The sequence below is a fragment of the Oncorhynchus gorbuscha genome, linkage group LG01 (genome assembly GCF_021184085.1).
Source record: "Oncorhynchus gorbuscha isolate QuinsamMale2020 ecotype Even-year linkage group LG01, OgorEven_v1.0, whole genome shotgun sequence".
NCBI classification, from domain to species: Eukaryota; Metazoa; Chordata; class Actinopteri; order Salmoniformes; family Salmonidae; genus Oncorhynchus; species Oncorhynchus gorbuscha.
In genome coordinates this window covers 99,353,064-99,373,990 of record NC_060173.1, presented here as the reverse complement: position 1 = coordinate 99,373,990, position 20,927 = coordinate 99,353,064, and the positions used below count along the sequence as shown (strand labels likewise).

At 42.6% G+C, this 20,927-nt stretch overlaps 1 protein-coding gene across 9 annotated transcripts in view; it reads right to left on the bottom strand.

The window, feature by feature from the left end:
• LOC124047254 (microtubule-associated protein 2-like) overlaps positions 1–20,927 on the bottom strand; it is a 169,913-nt gene that overhangs the window by 18,055 nt on the left and 130,931 nt on the right. For 6 of the 9 annotated variants that reach the window (XM_046367785.1, XM_046367786.1, XM_046367787.1 and 3 more), the window contains exons 8-14: positions 16,745–17,050; positions 13,572–15,602; positions 11,849–13,429; positions 10,671–10,931; positions 9,987–10,130; positions 2,668–2,729; positions 1,777–1,962 (exon numbers count right to left, since the gene is read on the bottom strand). In XM_046367785.1, the coding sequence (XP_046223741.1) occupies positions 1,777–1,962; positions 2,668–2,729; positions 9,987–10,130; positions 10,671–10,931; positions 11,849–13,429; positions 13,572–15,602; positions 16,745–17,050 (4,571 nt within the window). Of the gene's footprint in view, positions 1–1,776; positions 1,963–2,667; positions 2,730–9,986; positions 10,131–10,670; positions 10,932–11,848; positions 13,430–13,571; positions 15,603–15,763; positions 15,860–16,744; positions 17,051–20,927 lie in introns of all 9 variants that reach the window. The other 3 variants (XM_046367792.1, XM_046367793.1, XM_046367791.1) reach the window with 3 other exon arrangements.

Sequence of the window (20,927 nt, the reverse complement as noted above, 5' to 3'; positions counted from 1 at the left end):
GAATCTTTTGCGTGCCTTTTTGCAAACTCCAGGCGTGCCTTTTTCTCAGGAGTGACTTCTGTCTAGCCACTCTCCCGTAAAGCCCAGATTGGTGAAGTGCTGTAGAGACTGTTGTGCTTCTGGCAGGTTCTACCATCTCAGCCAAAGAACTCTGTAGTTCTGTCAGAGTGGTCACCTCCCTGTTCAAGGTCCTTCTTGCTCAATAGCTCAGTTTGGTCAGACAGCCATTTCGAGTCTGGGTAGTTACGTATGTTTTCAATTTCCCAATGATGGAGAGCACTGTGCTCTTGGAAATGTTGAACTCTCTTTAAAAGTGGTCACCAACCTTCTCTTGAGTCAAGATCGCTTTCTAAGCAACAATGCAAGTCAAGATCTACCACTCAGATTTTAAAATGAGTGAGATTAATAAATTGCATTTTTTTTACTGGATTGATTGCCTGCATCTGATGTTAAGTCTGAGGGGAGGGAGGGAGGGAGCAGCAGTAAGGCTGACTCACCATCCCTCTACTGAGAAAAGGGTATACAGTCATCTAGCTGATGGCAAAACTCAAGTCGCACTGCATTATTTTTGCCTCATGCAACAATTCATTTTGTTCCTCCTATGACCAGAGCAAGTGAGATATTCCTCAATATTAAGAAAGACACAAGCCGCTAATAATAATAATAAAGCAAGCTTATCGGAACACTTTGCTATGCTCATTCATTGCAGCTGGTTGTAGTGCGAGTGGAATTAGGGAGAACACACATTTTATGGCTTAGTAACAATTTAAACATGAACTTACTCATAAAACCAGCAGCTCTTTGCTGTATTCATTGAGTCTCTCTAGTCGTGGTTTCAAATGTTGTGAAATCTCACAGTATCAACTTTGCCGTGCGTTCAAAGCTTCTTTTTACAGTCTATGGCTCGAGGAAACTGTGCAGACACAGTGATCTGAGCTATCTGATTGGCCAGCTGTAGGCCTACAGGTGCACTTGATTTGCTCTGCGGGCCTGTCAGGTAGGTGAAGTTCTACCATCAGACATTTAAAATGGTTCAAAATGGGAGCACTTTGCCTTCCTGGCACCAGGGCTGCTGAATCAAGTGCACCTACTGCCAACAACGTGAAGAAAAAATCCTAAATAGGAACACAAGGTTAGGTTTTCCACATTAATGTCTGTTTCGACTAGGAATGCCTTGGAGATGGACCAGTCTATCTCGATCGACCGGTTGGTGACCACTGCTCTATTAAAAAATGATACCCTTCCCCAGATATATGTATGCCTCATCCCAATTCTATCTTTGAGATCTACGGACAGCTCCTTGGACTTCATGCTATAGTTTCTGCTCTGACATCCACTGTCAACTTTGGGACCTTACATAGACAGGTGTGTTTCTTTGTCCAAAAAAAGTATGTCAAAACATTTAAATTAGACCCAGGTGGACTCCAATCAAGTTGTAGCGACATCTCAAGGATGTGTCATAGCAAGTGTCATAGCAAAGGGGTCTGAATCCTTATGTAAATTAGATATCTGTATCTTTCAATTTCAATACATTTACTACAATTTCTAAAAACATGTTTTCACTTTGTCATTATGGGGTATTGTGTGTAGATGGTTGAGACAAAATAATTTATTTAAACCATTTTGAATTCAGGCTTTAAGAAAACAGAATTTGAATAAATCAAGGGGTATGAATAGTATTTGAAGGGACTGTATATTGTTTATTGTTATATATTATTGTATTCATTTACATATGTGAGATCAGTTGATCAGTTCAGGGCCATATGCTAACCTTACCAGGTATATCAGTCTGGGTAGTGTGGTAGAGTCACGAGGCCCACCTGAGGAGGGGCGGGGCCTATCAAGCTCCACCTCCCCCAGCAAGTTCTTTTTAGTGTGGGAGGAGCAGGATGAGTTAGGGCGGGGGGGCAGGAGGGCGACCACTCGCGTTTTACAGGTGGGGATCTTTGTTAATGGTGGTGACTGAGTTACAGACAGACAGATGGGAAGAGATGGGTGAGAGAGGGGGGATATGTGTGTGAGAGATGGGTGAGAGAGGGGGGATATGTGTGTGAGAGATGGGTGAGAGAGGGGGGATATGTGTGTGAGAGATGGGTGAGAAACATAGGCTGCAAACCACAGAAGTCATCAGAGGACAAAAAAACAATGAAAGTGGAACCAAAAGATGACATGTTGTTGAAAACCAACCAGATTTACACATACACTCCCCTACATATTTATTTGGACAGTGCAGCTAAACCTTTACATTTGGCTCCAGCATGTTGGATGTCACATCAAATGTTTTCAATGAAGCGACAGTACAGAATGTCACCTTAAATTTGAAGGCATTTTACCGTTTAGAAGTGAATGCACTTTATGTATTTAGTCCCCCCATTTGAAGGTTTCATAAGTATCTGGACAAACTCACTGATAGAGTATAACATTTAGTCAAAAGTTTAGTATTGGTCCCATATTCCTAGCACACAATGACTACATCAAGCTTGTGACTCTACAAACTTGTTGGATGCATTTGTAGTTTGTTTTGGTTGTATTTCGGATTATGTTATGCCCAATAGATATTAATGGAAAATAATGGTTTGTGTCATTTTGAAGTTGGAGTCAAACAGGGAGCCTACTACATGTACTCGATTGAACATGACGTTATTATGATGAGTGTGCTGTACTTACTGAGGCTCTGTCCCGAGACTGTCTAGCTACACTGAGGGGCCGACGACCTTCTGGTACACCCACTGAGGAGAGGAGGTGAGAGAAGAGGAGAGAGAAGGAGAGAGAGTGAGAGAAGAGGAGAGAGAGGATACGAGAGAGAAGAGGAGAGAGGGAGACAGTGAGAAGTAGGAGGGGAGGGAGAGAGAGAGAGAGAGAGAGAGAGAGAGAGAGAGAGAGAGAGAGAGAGAGAGAGAGAGAGAGAGAGAGAGAGAGAGAGAGAGAAAAGGAAAGTAGAGAAGGAGGAGAAAGAGAAAGCAAATGAGATAGAGAAGAGGGAAGGACAGAGGAGAGTGAGAGAGAAATACAGAGACGGACTACAGTTTGACATGTGACTGATAAGTTAGGTTTTCATTATGACAACCAAATTTCATTTTTTTAATGTAAATGACATGTTATAGAAACTTTCCCCAAACAACAAATCACTTCCTCATCCTCGTTGTGTAGTATTGCAGCCCTGAAAAAACTTGAACAAGGGCTCCAAAAACACCTAAATATGTTTTTTTAAACCTCAAAGCTCTCAGTATAGTGATCCAGGTCTTTATATGTTGTACACATGGAATTTTGTCATTCCGAACTTTATCTGCAATGTTATATTCAATGTTGTTGCGACTCGAGCGTTCGTTCTACAGGTAAATGCCAAAATAAAGGAAACACTGGAGTAAATAAGGGATACAAAGTACATTGAAAGCATGGGGTGCTTCCACACAGGAAGTTACAGACACATGTAGAATCTATACCAAGATGCATTGAAGCTGTTCTGGCGACTCGTGGTGGCCCAACGCAATATCAAGACACTTTATGTTGGTGTTTCCTTTATTTTGGCAGTTACCTGTAGCAGCAGGCTACACAGAGAATGGAACAGCTGGATGAGGGAAACGTCTGGAGTTACTCAAAACAAAATAAAACATTATAGGTAAGTGTTAGCCACCAGAAAAGACAGAACAAATATGGTTAAACTCAAATATACTAATTGGTTAAAAAATATATATATATTTTGGGAAAGTTTTAAAAAATGATTTTATCTTCATAAATTATATTATAAATAGGACTGGTAGAGTTACGTCACACATGCAGCTAACAAAAATATATGGAAATGTCTGCTCTATTCAAAATTATAACCTATTAATTGCAGCATTACTCCAAAAATGGAAGAGGCAAGTGGAAGGGGGAGAAGTTAAGGGACTTGTCTGATGGCCCTGCATTAAAGACCAAATTTGGTTAAAGAAAATTGTGCTAAATAAAAAATATACCGGTTTCATTTAAGGACCAAACATTGACAGCTGTGCCATACAGCTAAATAGTTGGTAAGAGATTTGCAATGTACCCATTCCATGGCACATGGTTTATGAACAGATACACTGAACGACGCTGGAGTCAAAATTCAGTTTTACAATTTAAATTATTTATATAGAATTCTTGCAAACAATAGAATGTTATACAGTGGCAAGAAAAGTTTGTGGATTTCTGAATAAATTGGTCATAAAATGTAAACTTATCTTCATCTAAGTCAACAGTAGACAAACACAGTCTGCTTAAAACTTATAACACACAAACAATTATATGTTTTCATGTCTTTATTGAACACACCGTGTAAACATTCACAGTGCAAAAAGTATGTGAAACCTTGGATTTAATAACTGATTGACCCTCCTTTGGCAGCAATAACCTCAACCAAAAGTTTTCTGCAGGTCAAGAGGAATTTTGGCCCATTCCTCTTTACAAATCTGTTTCAGTTCAGCAATGTTCTTGGGATGTCTGGTGTGAACAGCTCTCTTGAGATCATGCCATAGCATCTCAAATCGGGTTGAGGTCAGGACTCTGATTGGGCAACTCCAGAAGAATTTTATTCTGTTGAAGCCATTTTGTTTTTGATTTACTTCCCTGTTCTGGGTCGTTGTGCTGTTGCATCACCCAACTTCGCAGACAGATAACCTTACATTCTCCTGCAAAATGTCTTGATAAAATAGGAAATTCATTTTTCCATCGATGATAGCAAGCTGTCCAGGCCCTGAGGCAGCAAAGCAGCCCCAAAACATGATACTCCCTCCACCATACTTTACAGTTGGGATGAGGTTTTGATGTTGGTGTGCTGTGCCTTTTTTTCTCCACACATAGTGCTGTATGTTCCTTCCAAACAACTCAACTTTAGTTTAATCTGTCCACAGAATATTTAGCCAGTAGCGCTGTGGAATATCCATGTGCTCTTTTGCGAACTTCAGACGTGCAGCATTGTCTTTTTTGGACAGCAGTGACTTCTTCCGTGGTGTCCTCACATGACCACCAATCTTGTTCAGTGTTTTACGTATCGTAGACTCATCAGCAGATATGTTAGCATGTTCCAGAGATTTCTGTAAGTCTTTAGCTGACACTCTAGGATTCTTCTTAACCTCATTGAGCATTCTGCTCTGTACTCTTGCAGTCATCTTTGCAGTACGGCCACTCCTAGGGAGAGAAGCAACAGTGCTGAACTTTCTCCATTTATAGACAATTTGTCTTACCGTGGACTGATGAACATCAAGGCTTTTAAAGATACTTTTGTAACCCTTTCCAGGTTTATGCTAGTCAAATAATTCTTAATCTTAGGTTTTCTGAGATCTCTTTTGTTTGAGGCATAGTCCACAGCAGGCAATGCTTCTTGTGAATAACAAACTCAAATTTTGTGAGTGTTTTTTATAGGGCAGGGAAGCTCTAACCAACATCTCCAATCTCCTCATTGATTGGACTCCAGGTTAGCTGACTCCTGACTCCAATTAGCTTTTGGAGAAGTCATTAGATTAGGGGTTCACATACTTTTTCCAACGTACACTGTGAATGTTTAAATTATGTATTAAATAAAGACAAGAAAAATCCAATATCTTTTGTGTTATTAGTTTAAGGACAATGTGTTTGCCTATTGTTGTGACTTAGATGAAGATCAGATCAAATTGTATGACCAATTTATGCAGAAATCCAGGTAATTCCAAAGGGTTCACATACATTGTCTTGCCACAGTATACATGGGGGATACAACCATCCTAAGAGACAGAATCATTAGAACACGTGTTATGGTACTGCATATATGTAGCTTGTTTTTGGTCAGAGGTTCAGGAATGGCTGAAGAATTACAACATTTACCTGGAGCTAAATCTGCAATTAGCACTGCTGGGTGATTTGAAAAGTCATAGTCAAACTATCAATAATATAATAATACTCTTAGCAAAACATTTCATCCTTAATGTACAATCTGTAGAAACTATGAGAATAGAAAGGTTCAGGACTTTTGTGAAACATCACAACACAGTTGAAAAATATATGGCTAATAGAAACGGGATGTTGTTCAGAAATAGATGGGAGGGGTTGAGGGGAGCTGAAAGTATAACAAAAATAAATAACAAAAATATATTTTTTAAACAAGATAACTAAGGTAAAATATACTGTGTCCATAAAATGAATATAGTATGTTTAAGCTGGAAGTTGAAGTCTATTGTTGTCCAATTATGTTTAAGGGGAAATAATATGTTAAAAATAATATATATAGCAAAGAATATTCATATTAAAGCTGATCTACCCGTTTAAAAATAAAAATAAAACATGGTGGATAAAGTTCGAAATGACACAATTTCATGTGTAAAACGTCTAAAGACCGGCATCACTATACTGAGAGCCGTTTCTAAAATGACATATTTTGTTCGGGTGTTTTTGGGGCCCCCATACTACACATCAAGGATGAGGAACTGATTTCCTGTTTAGGGTACGTCTCGCAAAATCATGTGAAATCACAGAAAAGAGGTCTGGACATTTCTATAACATACAAATAGATATCTGGTTGTCAAAAAAGAAAACTACTCCTTTAAACATTACAACAGAATGACAGCAACACAACAAAACTCTCCCACACGCACACAACAGCTGTGGCTGAAGCACGCCACCCACTCCACAGCCTGTACAAACACAATCTAACTGACAAACTATTGGACAAACAGTTACCCCTCTTCTGTCAACAACTAAGGAAAACTTTGTGAGAGGTAATTTAGCCCTAAATCGGGTACAGTACTGTATAATTACACTGTATTACTGTATACAATGAGGGAATTGGCTGAGACCCTATTCAAGCTGCTAGAGAAAAGGCCTTTCTCCAATGCTTTGGAAGAAAATCACACAGAATACAATATTTTGCACTACATAAGTGCACCTCCCATCCCACCCTCTATCTCACCCCTTGAACGATTTAATTAGGGCAATGCAGCAATTTAGAAAGATTCTGGAATAGTAGAGAGCGACTTAGAGTTACAAAAGTTTGGACACACCTACTCATTCAAGGGTTTTTCTTTATTTTTACTATTTTCTACATTGTAGAATAATAGTGGAGACATCAGCACTATGAAATAACACATATGGAATCATGTAGTAAGCAAAAAAAAATGTTAAACAAATATATTTTAGATTTTAGATTCTTCAAAGTAGCCACCCTTATGGTAGTAAGTGTCAGGTTCACCGGTTTGAGTGTGTCAAGAACTGCAACGTGGCTGGGTTTTTCAAACACAACAGTATCCTGTGTGTATTAAGAATGGTCCACCACCCAAAGGACATCCAGAAAACGTGTCACAACTGTGAGAAGCACTGGAGTCAGGGCCAGCATCCCTGTGTAAAGCTTTTCCGGCACCTGGTAGAGTCCAAGCCCCGACGAAGTAAGGCTGTTCTGAGGGCAAACGGGGAGCAACTCAACTGTTCCTAATGTTTTGTACACTCAGTGAATATCTCTGTTGTGGAAGATCTCTGTCAGATGCGGTACACCAATATCTGAGAGCTGCCAAACTACCAGTTGATTGGCAACCACTACAGTTTTCAGGTGTAAGTTTAAGAGGCTGTGGTTACATCCTAAATGGCACCCTGTTCACTAGGGGCTCTGGTCAAAAGTAGTGCACTATATAGGGAATATGGTGCCATTTGGGACTAATACTGTTCTGCTCTGGGGAAATGCTGGGAGAACACACTTATTTCACTGTAGTTCTTTCACAGCAAACAAGTTGCAATCATTACAAAGGTTAAAAAGAGACCGATAAAGTTAGGCGAGATGGAGAATCTGTTAAATACACAGAGAAAGAGAGAAAAATGTACACAAACAGTTGAAGTCAGAAGTGTACATACACCAAATACATTTAAACTACATTTTTCCCAATTCCTGACATTCAATCCTAGTATAAATGTATTGTCTTAGGTCAGTTAGGATCCCCACTTTATTTTAAGAATGTGAAATGTCAGAATAATAGTAGAGAGAATGATTTATTTCAGCTTTTATTTCTTTCATCACATTCCCAGTGGGTCAGACGTTTATATACTCAATTAGTATTTGGTAGCATTGCCTTTAAATTGTTTAACTTGGGTCAAACGTTTCGGTTAGCCTTCCACAAGCTACCCACAATAAGTTGGGTGAATTCTGGCCCATTCCTCCTGACAGAGCTGGTGTAACAGTCAGGTTTGTAGGCCTCCTTGTTCGCACACACTTTTTCAGTTCTGCCCACAAGTTCTCTATAGGATTGAGGTCAGGGCTTTATGATGGCCACTACAATACCTTGACTTGTTTTCCTTATGCCATTTTGCCACAACTTTGGAAGTATGCTTGGGGTCATTGTCTATTTGGAAGACTCATTTGCGACCAAGCTTTTACTTCCTGATTGATGTCTTGAGATGTTGCTTTAATATATCCACATAATTTTCCTCCTCATGATGCCATCTATTTTGTTATGTGCACCAGTCCCTCCTGCAGCAAAGCACCCCCATAACATGATGCTGCCACCCCTGTGCTTCAAGGTTGGGATGGTGTTCTTCGGCTTGCAAACCTCCCCCTTTTTCCTCCAAACATAAAAATGGTCATTATGGCCAAACAGTTCTATTTTTGATTCATCAGACCAGAGGAAATTTCTCCAAAAAGTACAATCTTTGTCCCCATGTGCAGTTGCAAACCGTAGTCTGGCTTTTCTATTTGGGTTTTGTAGCAGTGGCTCCTTCCTTGCTGAGCGGCCTTTCAGGTTATGTCGACATAGGACTAGTTTTACTGTGGATATAGATACTTTTGTACCTGTTTCCTCCAGCATCTTCACAAGGTCCTTTGCTGTTGTTCTGGGATTGATTTGCACTTTTCGCACAAAGGTACATTCGTCTCCTTCCTGAACGGTATGACGGCTGTGTGATCCCATGGTGTTTATACTTGCGTACCGTTGTTTGTACAGATGTTGTTGTTCGTACCTTTAGGCGTTTGGAAATTGCTCCCAAGGATGAACCAGACTTGTGGAGGTCTACAATTTTTTTTCTGAGGTCTTTTTTCTTTTGATGTTCCCGTGATATCAAGCAGACACTGAGTTTGAAGGTAGGCCTTGCAATACATCCACAGGTACACCTAAAATTGACTCAAATGATGTCAATTAGCCTATCAGAAGCTTCTAAAGCCATGACATCATTTTTCCGAAGCTGTTTAAAGGCACAGTCAACATAGTGTATGTAAACTTCTGACCCACTGGAATTGTGATACAGTGAATTATATGTGAAATAATCCGTCTGTAAACAATTGTTGGAAAAATGACTTGTGTCATACACAAAGTAGATGTCCTAACCGAGTTGCCAAAACTATAGTTTGTTAACAAGATATTTGAGGATTGGTTGAAAAAGGAGTTTTAATGACTCCAACCTAAGTGTATGTAAACTTCCAACTTCAACTGTAGCTCTGAAGCAATAACATTACATTACCAAACGAACCATCTCCCAGAAAAGAGAAACCCAGAATGAACATGGGAGCTGAGGAGAAGAAAGATGCAATTCAAAGTAAATAGCAAATACAAAAATACATCCAAAAAGTTGAGCGACTGACTGTTCACAACAAGCACATTTGAAAAATGAAGTCAAATGAAAAAATGTATAACAAATGAGTTTATTCCAATAAAATGCAAACACTGAACATGACAAATTAACTAACAAATGAGACAGAATAAAAATGTTTAGATAAACAAAATAATTTTGCAAAATGTAACAAAAATAGAAGCTTCAAACAACTCTAAGGATGAGGCTAATGTCAAGTACTTTGTGAAACTGCTGATGGAAAATGGCTTCATTAATACATTTGATTTATTGATGAGATGAGAATGTTGATATTTGCAGCCACATTGCAGAAGCCTCCCTGGCCCAGCCAGCGGGACATTCCAAATGGCACACTATTTCCTAATTAGTGAGCTACTTTTGACCGTGCCCTACAGGCCCTATAGAGAATAGGGTGCCATTTGGGACGAAACCCAGGAGTGGTTGGTCACCTGTAGGTTTCCTCCTAGCACAGGGGTGGGGTTGGGGCTGGGCGGGACTTGGGTGTCGGACCGCAGTAGGCTTTAACACACTCTTCCGGGATGGAGAGGAGCGCGTCTCTGCTTTCTTAGTCAGATCAGTCTTCTTGTTCACGGCTAGGAGAAGGATGAGGTAGACACATAGTCAAAGAGAAAAAAAGGACGAATGTACAAGTAGCATCAGAAGGAAGAGTGAGAGATAGTCAAAGAGAGAAAATGACATAGTGTGGCACAAAGGTTTGGTAGTACAGACACCCACCAAGGAAGGCTCTCTGAATGCCAGTTAACATTCATCTGAGATCTTAAAGTCTTTTAAAGATGATAATATTTGACAATTAGAATGAAAGAGAATAACAAAATCTGTCAATTCATAATATATAACTACAAAGAACTATATAGAAATGTTTTTAATTATTGGTTTCCAAAAGACATATCCAGCCTTGTCCTGGACTATAAAGCTATTTAAATCGAGATTCTCCACTGAAGTATCTGGGAATCTGGCTCTCTGGAGTAACAAAACTGAATGGAGATCTACACCACTTCAAATCAAAGAGAATTTAATAATATGTCAATTAATAATGTATAACTACAAATAATTTACAAAAATAAAATAAATAGAGTAACAAAATGATTTGGAGAGATACTGTAGTTCTGAACCTTTTTTCTTCTTGATGTCTTCCCTGGGGATACAGACAGTCTCCTTGCGGACGGGTTTCCGTTCAGGGGTGGAGACGCACCCCTCGCGCCCCCTCACACGCCCACTTTTAGCCTTGGGCTTCACTGGCTGCTTTTCCTGCTTCTGCTGCTGGAGAGTCTTGTACTTCTTGACTGGTGGGGCTGGGACCCGGTCGGCTCTCAGAGGCTCGATCTGCTCGGCAGCCATGATCATGTCATCATCCACATCTACAGTGGAGAGATCTAGGTACAAAACAGACATGGTAAGGTCATCATCATGCAGTAGTACTATGGACACAACACAAAATATGGCCATAACACTCATAAACTGGATAAAACAGTGTTGATGTGTAAGTCTCCACTGTGAAAATATTGTAATAAACATGAACAGGTATCAGATCCATATATTTCAAGAAACTAGGCGTTTATCCCATCTCCCTACTTCAAAGAAGAGGCATTTCCTGGGTGCGATGAGCCAAGTAAAGCCTCCCCCCGGCCAAACCCTCCCGTAACTCAGACGACACTGGGCCAATCATGGCCGGTCGTGATACAGCCTGGGATCGAACCCAGGTCTGTAGATGCAGTGCCTTGGACCACTGCACCTTCTCGGGAGGCCTAACATCATGTATTTTTTTATATAGTTTGTGTTTACTACAGATGGTAATGTGAAGAACAACATGACTAAGATATCAGATTAGGATATAGGCCAAGGACTAGATAAAGTGTATTTTTAAGACTACTTTTTGCTACTACATTCACCACTTTTAGTCTTGAAATCTTTGGTTGTTTCCTAAAATGTGCATCCTTAAAGGACATGGGAGGGGCTACGGCTTAAGATGTGTGAACGATGCTAAATGGGTGTAGACAAAGAAGAGCTCTCCAGTAGGTGTACCAAAACATTAACGGGCCATTTTGTTAAAAGTGAGGTAACAAATGTATCAACTTTCAAAGCAGAATAGCTCTGAGTCTCTACTTTTATCCAATGTAAAAAACACCATTACAAATGTTGCTACATTGGACCGAATCGAGACGGTCACATATTGACTATACTATTGCATTTCTCTAACCACTGATTATATTATTATTTGTGGTTTATTAAACATGTAATTTATCTGTCATTGAAACATGTATTATTGGATTATAACAGAGAGAAATCTCACCTTGAGTATCGACCCAAGAGCTGTCTAGGATGGAGTCGTCCATGGTGGTCTCGTCTCTGTCGTAGCTCTCTGTCTGTCCCTCGGTCTCCAACTGCACCTCCTTCTCTGGGGAGGCCTGCACCTCCTTCTCAAGGACCTCCTCTGAGACATCCCCCACCTCCTCTAGACTAGCTGCCTCCATGATCTCCACCTCCTGGGACTCCTCCTCCTCCTCCTCTGGTGTCTCAGGCTCGGGCGGAGTGGAAAAACGCACGCTGTGTCCTGGCTCCTCACCCTCGTCGATGGTCTGGACTACAGTGATGAAGTCATCTTCTACAGTCACCACTGACTCTATGGCAGCTCTGGGTTCTGGAACATCAATCAACGCTGCTCCTGCCCCTGCCAGAACTTCACTATCTTCCTCCTCCTCTTCCTCCTTGTTTGTCATTCTATCCTTCTCAACCTTCTCTTCTTTCTCTACAGGCATTGATGGTTTTATCTTTATCATGATTTCATCTGGTTCCACTGCCTGCTCTGTATCCTCTTCCTCCCCCTCTACCTTTTTATTTTCTTCCATGGTCCTCTCTTTGACCTCTACAACCTGCTCCTTCAGCTCCTCTTTGCTAACTTTCTCATTGTCTTCTTCTGTGGTGCTCACACCACCACCTGACACAGTTGGAGACATCGTCATGACGTCAATCTTTGTTGGCGTTGTCTGACCTCCATTCTGTTTAGGTTTCTCTATTTCCGTAACTGAAACCTTTTCTTCTTCTGTGGTGCTCACACCATCACATGACACAGATGGAGAAGTCACCATGATGTCAACCTTGGTTGGTGTTGTCTGACCTCCATTCTGTTTAGGTTTCTCTATTTCCGGAACTGGAACCTTGTCTTCTTCTGTGGTGCTCACAACACCACCTGACACAGAGGGAGACGTCACCATGACGTCAAGCTTTGTTGGTGTTGTCTGACCTCCCGTCTGTTTAGGTTTCTCTGTCTCCATAACTAAAACATTGTCCTCTTCTGTGGTGCTCGAACCACCAACTGACACAGATGGAGAAGTCACCATGATGTCAACCTTGGTTGGTGTGGTCTGACCTCCCGTCTGTTTAGGTTTCTCTATTTCCATAACTGGAACCTTTTCTTCTTCTGTGGTGCTCACACAATGACCTGACACAGATGGAGAAGTTACCATGATGTCAACCTTGGTTGGCGTTGTCTGACCTCCATTCTGTTTAGGTTTCTCTATTTCCATAACTGGAACCTTTTCTTCTTCTGTGGTGCTCACACCATCACCTGACACAGATGGAGAAGTCACCATGATGTCAACCTTCGTTGGCGTTGTCTGACCTCCATTCTGTTTAGGTTTCTCTGTCTCCATAACAGGAACTGTATCTTCTTCTGTGGTGCTCACACCATCACCTGACACAGATGGAGACGTTGCCATGACGTCAAGCTTTGTTGGTGTTGTCTGACCTCCATTCTGTTTAGGTTTCTCTGTCTCCATAACAGGAACTGTATCTTCTTCTGTGGTGCTCACACCATCACCTGACACAGATGGAGACGTTGCCATGACGTCAAGCTTTGTTGGTGTTGTCTGACCTCCATTCTGTTTACATTCTGTTTCAGGATTTCTCTGTCTCCTCCATAACAGGAACTGTATCTTCTTCTGTGGTGCTCACACCATCACCTGACACAGATGGAGACGTTGCCATGACGTCAAGCTTTGTTGGTGTTGTCTGACCTCCTGTCTGCTTAGGTTTCTCTGTCTCTGTAACTAAAACCTTGTCCTCTTCTGTGGTGCTCAAACCACCAACTGACACAGATGGAGACATCACCATGATGTCAACCTTCTTTGGTGTTGTCTGACCTTCCGTCTGTTTAGGTTTCTCTGTCTCCGTAACTGAAACATTGTCTTCTTCTGTGGTACTCTCCACAGAGGAGGCTGGGGAGGGCCTAATGGGCCTGCCGATCCTGTCCTTGGCAACTCCAGTCAGTTGGTAGACGTCTTCAGCATCCACCTCCTCGTATGCCTCCTGGTGCACCAGGAACTTGTCCTTCACCTTCTCCCTGAGCTCCTGCAGCTCCCGCTCCTCCTCCATGCTCAGGGGCCTGTCCTCCATCTCCAGCCGGCGGATCTGCCTCTCATAGGCAGCCATCTCAGCATCTGTCTCGGGTCCGTTGTCTCCTAGCTTCTCCTCCTCTTCCAGGGTAACCGTCACTGTAGGAGTTACAAAGGACTCGGCTGACTTCACAGCTGAAGCTGGTTTGTCTTTTTGGTTTTCCATGGAAGCATTTTCATGGCTGATCTTTTTGTTGTCTTTTTCCTCTGAAGCTGAATCCTCCTGTCCCATTTGTTTGGTTTCTTCTTTTTCTTTGGAACCGGCGCTCTCAGCTAACTGACTGGTCTTGTCGTCTTCGGCTAGTTTGTCTCTGGCATCGATTTTCAGTTTCTCCTCCGCCATCTTTTCCTCCAGAGCCATAGGGGTAAAGCGCTGGGGCGGGGAGTCAATGGGACTATGGAGGTCAGCAGGGGAAGGCATGGGCCCTGAGTACTCACTGAACACACAGTAACCCAACTCCTCCAGCTGGCTCTCACTCTTGGCAAGACTCTGGTTCTGGCTCTGGTCCCCCAGAACCAGGTTAGCCAGAGAGTCGCTGCCAAGGACTTGGGCGTCCACAGGGACAGACTTCCTCCTCATGATCTCAGGGTCAGTGTTCTCAGAAGCCAGTCTAGACCTGCTGCCCGCAAGGTCCAGCATTTCAGGTAGGTCAGGAGCCATGACTGTCCCGTTTTTGTAGTAGTATTTGGGTGGGAAGGGAGATTCTGGGGACTCTGACCCCTGGGGACTGGTCTTTTCACCGGGGGTCTCTGTTGCTGTGTTGTGGGGAGGAGATGAAGAGTCGGACGTGACTGAGGCTGCCGTCTCCAGGATCAGGGGATGGAAGGGTGGTGGCTCCTTCTCCACAGATGGGATGGTGATTGGGAGATAGTTGGCAGACTCCTCCAGACTGCCGCTGGTAAAAGACATGATATCCGTGGCCAGTGGGGAGAAGTTTCTAGGTCGTCCATGACCACTGGGATCCATCGATCCAATCGTTATATTGAGAGAGTAGCTTCTTTGATCCAGGGCCAGCTTCCCAGGAGACAGCCTACATTCGTTACTCCTGTCCAGGGCCGGTAAGGTCTCCTTTTGATCTCCCATCGTGTCTGATTTCTCTTCCACTGACTGTGTTTGTGCCAGCATGCTGTAGTTGATCTCAAGGGGTGACGGAACTGTTGGGGAACTGCTCCCTAAGACCTTCTTCTCTTCTCCTGCGGTACTCAGTTCATAATAACCTTCTGCTTGAACCCCCTTGGATCCCTCGTCTGGCTTCAGGGCCGAAGTCTCGAAATAAGCTGACATGCCCGATTTGTCTTCGTTAGAGTCAGATGGCACATCTTGTCCTTGACCTTGGTCTCTAGCTGTAGTGAACCCAGACCCTGAATCCGACGTGAGGTTAGTGGACTCAAGAACTTCCACTGACGGCTGCTTCTCTGAGACTGTTTTAGGTTCATCCAGTATAGACATTTTGCTAAGCTCTTTGGCTTGGCTCTGGCTGTTTGAAGGTAAAGGGGACAGAGAAGGGGAAGGGGAAGCCATGTCTGTTTTGGGGATCAGGGGTGCTGCTGTGTGGTCCCTGCTGAGGAAAGCTGGACTCTCTTGTTCAGTGAAGTCTGGGCTGAGGGATCCACTCCTCTCGCTGTCTGGTTTGTCCGTGTCCATCTTCAAGGCTGTAAGTTAAATCTTTAGTAGTTTGTTTGGTATTGCTTCAACATTCAGCTATTAAAGGTAGGCTACTTTGTTTTAGGTCAGCCATTTTAACCAGAGCCAGCCATACTATCACAGACACAGGCAAAGCACTGCTCCAGGCTCAAAGCCTGTTATCACTTACTGTAGCACAATACAAAGAGCATCGCGCATCACTGAGGCAGGACAGGAGCATGAGGCGGAACCCATGAGGCGGAACCCATGAGGCGGAACCCACTCACTGATGGACGAAACAATGGCATGGAACGTGACGGAACGTTATGACGGAGCCGGAATGTGCAGGCAGCCATGGCGTTGATGGATGAGAAGAACCAAGCAATGAGAAATGGAATTGACAACTTTATATATCTAATAAAGGGTAAAATAATAGCCTTTCTGTCATTATTTCCAGGCTTTATGGAGAAATCCTAATGACTTGCATTTAGCTAAATGTCTGCTTTACACCCTGATTGCTGATTTTTGATTACATATTCAACTATTACATTTGAGGACAATGGACAATCATCGATCATCAAATTTTCCTAGAATAAGTTGTATAAGTTCTAATTTTATTTCAAGTATAATGTTATTAAGATCAACTAAGACATAAATATATTTCAACAATAGGAAAAATGACAGAATAACACTATTGACACAATATCTAAAATATGAAAACCAGTGAAATGGCAATAAAAACACTTGATATTGATATTATTACGAAACAAAGCTGAATCCAATAGAGAACGAGTGATTTACATGCTACATAAATGAGGCATTTTAATGGCAAACATCACTGGCAGAAAGACACTGAGCAATGGGTTAACACCAATGAGACATCAATACATCGGTAAGTAGCATCAGAGAAGGGAAAGCTTGGTTGGAAGGATCGGTGACATTTCATTAACACAGACACGAAAAGCCCGGCCTCAAAAATTGCAGCTAAAAACTGAAAACAAAAGCAAAGAGAAAGCAAAAAGGAGGAATCAGGAAGAACGATTTAAAACATGGCTCCAGCCTTCAGCAGAGCGTAGCGGGAGATTCCCTTAAAGCCTAAATTATATTATTGTCTACACACAATACAATAACATGCAGCCTGGGAGAGGAGAGAGAGGACAGACAGACACACCTTCCTCAGGACTCTCCTCCTCCCCCTCAGCCTCTGCCACCTCTTCCTCCTCCACCCTCCCATTAGGGCCTTCTGGGGCGGCACTAGCTGCCTCGGCCTGTATGGGTGGCACAGTATGGGCCTCGCCTATGGCCACTGCCTGCTCTAAGGGCTCGGCTGGGGGGCTGTCCAGCTCAGGCTCATCCCCACTCCACAGCTCCTCAAGAGCTGCTGCGATTTCTGCTGCTGCCCCTTCCATCTCCTCCTCCAACACCTCTTCCTCCTCCTCCTCCTCCTCGAATGTGTCTGTAAGAGCCTCGACGGTCTCTACTTTGTATAAAAGAAGTAGACATCAAGACTATGGGTTGGCAACACAGACTTGGGTTACATAGGTCAAATCGGTGGGACACTTTCAGCTCTGTAAAGGTGGCTCACGGTGTATACTGTATAGAATCTATTGTAGACAGAGATAGATGCACTGGTCACAGATGTTGTAGCGTATGAGTGAGTGACGTTTCTCCCCCGGTCATGTGGTTTGTTTGGGTTTGGACTGTATGGGATGTTTTGGATCATAGAGTTTAAGCAGAGGCTTTTCTTTATATTAAAGATATAAAATCATCCTGAAAGAAAGATTAGATACTGGTCCAGCACACTGTTGAATATTCTTGTAGTTTTATTGAGTGCAAATGTGACAGCGTGAACCCAAAAGTTTTCGTCAGGCAATAAAAGAACCCTCACCTCACCTGTCTGTAAAATCTGCTGTGGATCGATGTTATCAAAATGCACACAATGGCCATAGTTTGTCTCTCTCTGTCACACACGCACCATGCCGACACACCACATCAGGCTATTTCCATTCAAACATACCTTTATCTGTAACAAAATGCATGCGTGATACACCATAACAGTCTTTTGCAAGCAAAGGTGTGCACTGTAGCTATACATACAGTACATTCTACATTAAGTGGACTTGGCCTTCCCATTGTCAGTTGAGAGAAGAGCCACATAAATATATCAGAAATCTTACTCTCACCGCATCCAAGTTCTGAAACCATAACCTGAGTTGATCCATGTGATGGATAGTGGGGTGTGGGCACTATGTTCCAAAAGGGTTCTTCGGCTGTCCCCATAAGAACACCATTTTATTTCCAGTTAAAACCCGTATTGGTTTCATGTAGAAACTTTTTTTGTTTCCATGTAGAACCCTCTGTGGAAAGGATTCTACAAGGAATCCAAAAAGGTTCTACCTGGAACCAAAACAGGTTCTTCAAAGGATTCTCCTATGGCCACAGCTAAAAAAACGTTTAGGTTCTAGATAGTATAGTGTATGCAGAGGCAGAGACAGACAGTGGCTCCAAGGAGAACATGTCCTTTATCACTGTTCTAGGATCAGCCCTGGATCAGTAATCAATCCTCCAAACCCAAACCATTTGAAGTTCCCCAACAAGCATATCCTCACATCATGTGATCAGCACACACACCTGCAGTTTGATAATTCTATTGCGTCTTCCTAATCCATTCCCTGTGGATTAAGGGGCTAAAGTATACAGCGCTGCAGTACTGTTCTGCATGCGGAGGATGCTCTGCACAGTGATGTGCGATTGATTTCTTTAACTCTGGGCCGGGGGTGCCTCTGCTCCTAACTCCTAAGCTGTCATGTTGACTATGAGTTGCAAATTGAGATTCTGAAATCCTGCTTAGAGGCAGAAAGATGCTGCTCAACCCAACAGGCTTTATGCAGCAGCGTTACGCCTGCCCTCGCCATGCGGCACGGTGCTCAGGGTTTTATATTACGCCAGGCGGCTGGGCTGCTGTTTGTCTGTGTGTGTCTATGGAGCAGGGCAGTGACTGGATGTGGCAGCAGTGTACAGCCTGCTAGGTCACATCACAGCAGGGGCACTCTCTGCACAGGGAGAGGATATAGAGAGGAGGACTGATGCCTTATGGCGTCCGCACGCTTCTCGGCCAAAACAGTTTGGAACAGTTAGTGCATACAGTATATTATGATGACATTTTGTGACGTTTTTATTTGTTTTGGACTTTGGCAAGAGTGTTTATGGCTGTTCGGGCACACACATGTTTTTCTTGAGGCAAGCCGGTCGGTAGCCGAAGACTACACCCCCTTGTTGGCGATTTGGCCAATAGTAGGGTTTTTTCAATGAAGTGCATATTGTCAATCAACGAGAGGTGACTCGGCCTCGTACATTTTTTTACTTGGAAAATACTGCACCAAACATCCCAGACAGATGCAAAATTGTGTGACTAAGCTCTCCATGGCAAAAACGTCAAACCTCTAAGAAATCTGTCATTAATTATCTTAGATGAATTGTATTTTTAAGAAGTGTATACTGGCTATGGTGTCTCAAAACAGACAAACAGAACTATTGCTGCCTTTTATTTCGTTTTTCAAGCAAAGGTCTTTTAAGAGAGTATGAGAGCACACTCGTTCAGTTCAGCTAGCTGAGTTCGGCTAGGCACCAGCCGAACTGAAACATGCGGACGCCTTTATACAGTCTGCAAGCTGGAGACATAGAGGCGTTGTTGCTCTGTAATAATACTAGAAACCTAGCAATTTTATGAAGTTGGTTTTAGCTAGCTCACATAGGTTCCCAATCTCCCAACTAGCTACCAAGAAGCCATTTCATGCTATCAATCAAGTTTTTATTTTACTAGGCAAGCCAGTTAAGAACAAATTCTTATTTTACAATGATGGCCTACCCCGGCCAAAGCCTCCCCTAACCCGGACGATGCTGGGCCAATTGTGCGCCGCCCTATGGGACTCCCGATCACAGCCAGTTGTGATACAACTGAACCAGGGTCTGTAGTGACGCCTCTAGCACAAAGATGTTGTGCCTTAGACCGCTGCGCCACTCAGGAGCCCCAAGTTAGTTTTTCTAACTTGTCTAACTATCTTAGCTAGGATGCCTGTTGACAAACTTTAGAAAAGCAAGCAATAGCTAAATGTAATGAATAAGTCTACATTCTTTTTAATCTTTTACCCAGATTTTAGCAGATGCAGAGAAGCATATTTAACTGCAGTCAGGAGGATACAGATAGCTCAAGAGATATGCTTGGATATGCAGATAAATACACATATTTTTTACATAGAATTAAGCATATTAATTATGGCCCTATATTTCAAAAAGCTGTTTCAGATGTTTGAAAAGTGTAAAATTACAAGGGACCAAGCCACCTTCCGAATCCCTCCGATATTTGTGGTACATGGAGCCCCTTCATCCAGCCTACTACAGAAAACATTAACTTCAGCCTTGATGATGTGCTAAGGACTTGTCTTTGTCGACTAATACTATAAGCCTTTGAAGTTGTGAGAGAGTGTATTGAGAGTGTGTGTGCTGTGTGTCCTCTGAGAGCATGTGTGTGATCCTGTGGATCCGGTGATCTACAACGTGTGTGTGTGTGTGTGTGTGTGTGTGTGTGTGTGTGTGTGTGTGTGTGTGTGTGTGTGTGTGTGTGTGTGTGTGTGTGTGTGTGTGTGTGTGTGTGTGTGTGTGTGTGTGTGTGTGTGTGTGTGTGTGTGTGTGTGTGTGTGTGTGTGTGTGTGTGTGTGAGAGCGGGTGATGGAACACATGAGAAGGGAGGGCTCAGGGATGAGTTTGTCTTTGATGGAGTGATGACAGACAGAGACATAACACATGGCATGAAGATGTTACAGACCGGCAGAGAGGAAAACATGTGCATGGAACAAGTCTTAGTTCATGCACCTCTGTATATTGCTGCAAGCCATTTGGACCACATCAAGTCCTGTGCCTGCATGCCACTCTGTTTAAGTGATTTGCATATGGCATTATTTTTTACCTGTATGCATAAACATTTTATGATATGCATCCTTGCAAGTATGCACATGTAGGTTTAAGAATTTAATTTTCTCAGGCAAATTTGTGTTCAAATTAAAAATTAAATCAGTTAAATCATGTTTATATTCGTCGGATCACTTTGATAAGTGATGGGATGCTTCCAGAGGCAAAGTTGACTACAGTGAACAAATGGCTTTGGTTGAGATAAATCACAACAAACTAGATCATCTAAACATCACAAAACATGAAAGTGCTCAGATTCTTTGAACTAATTGACACCACAGGGACACAAACAAACACACGGACGGACGGACGGAAAGACGGAAGTTATTGGTCGAACCACAGAAAAGGGGGATCGGGGGTAAAAGAGGGAGAAAGAGGAAGGTAGG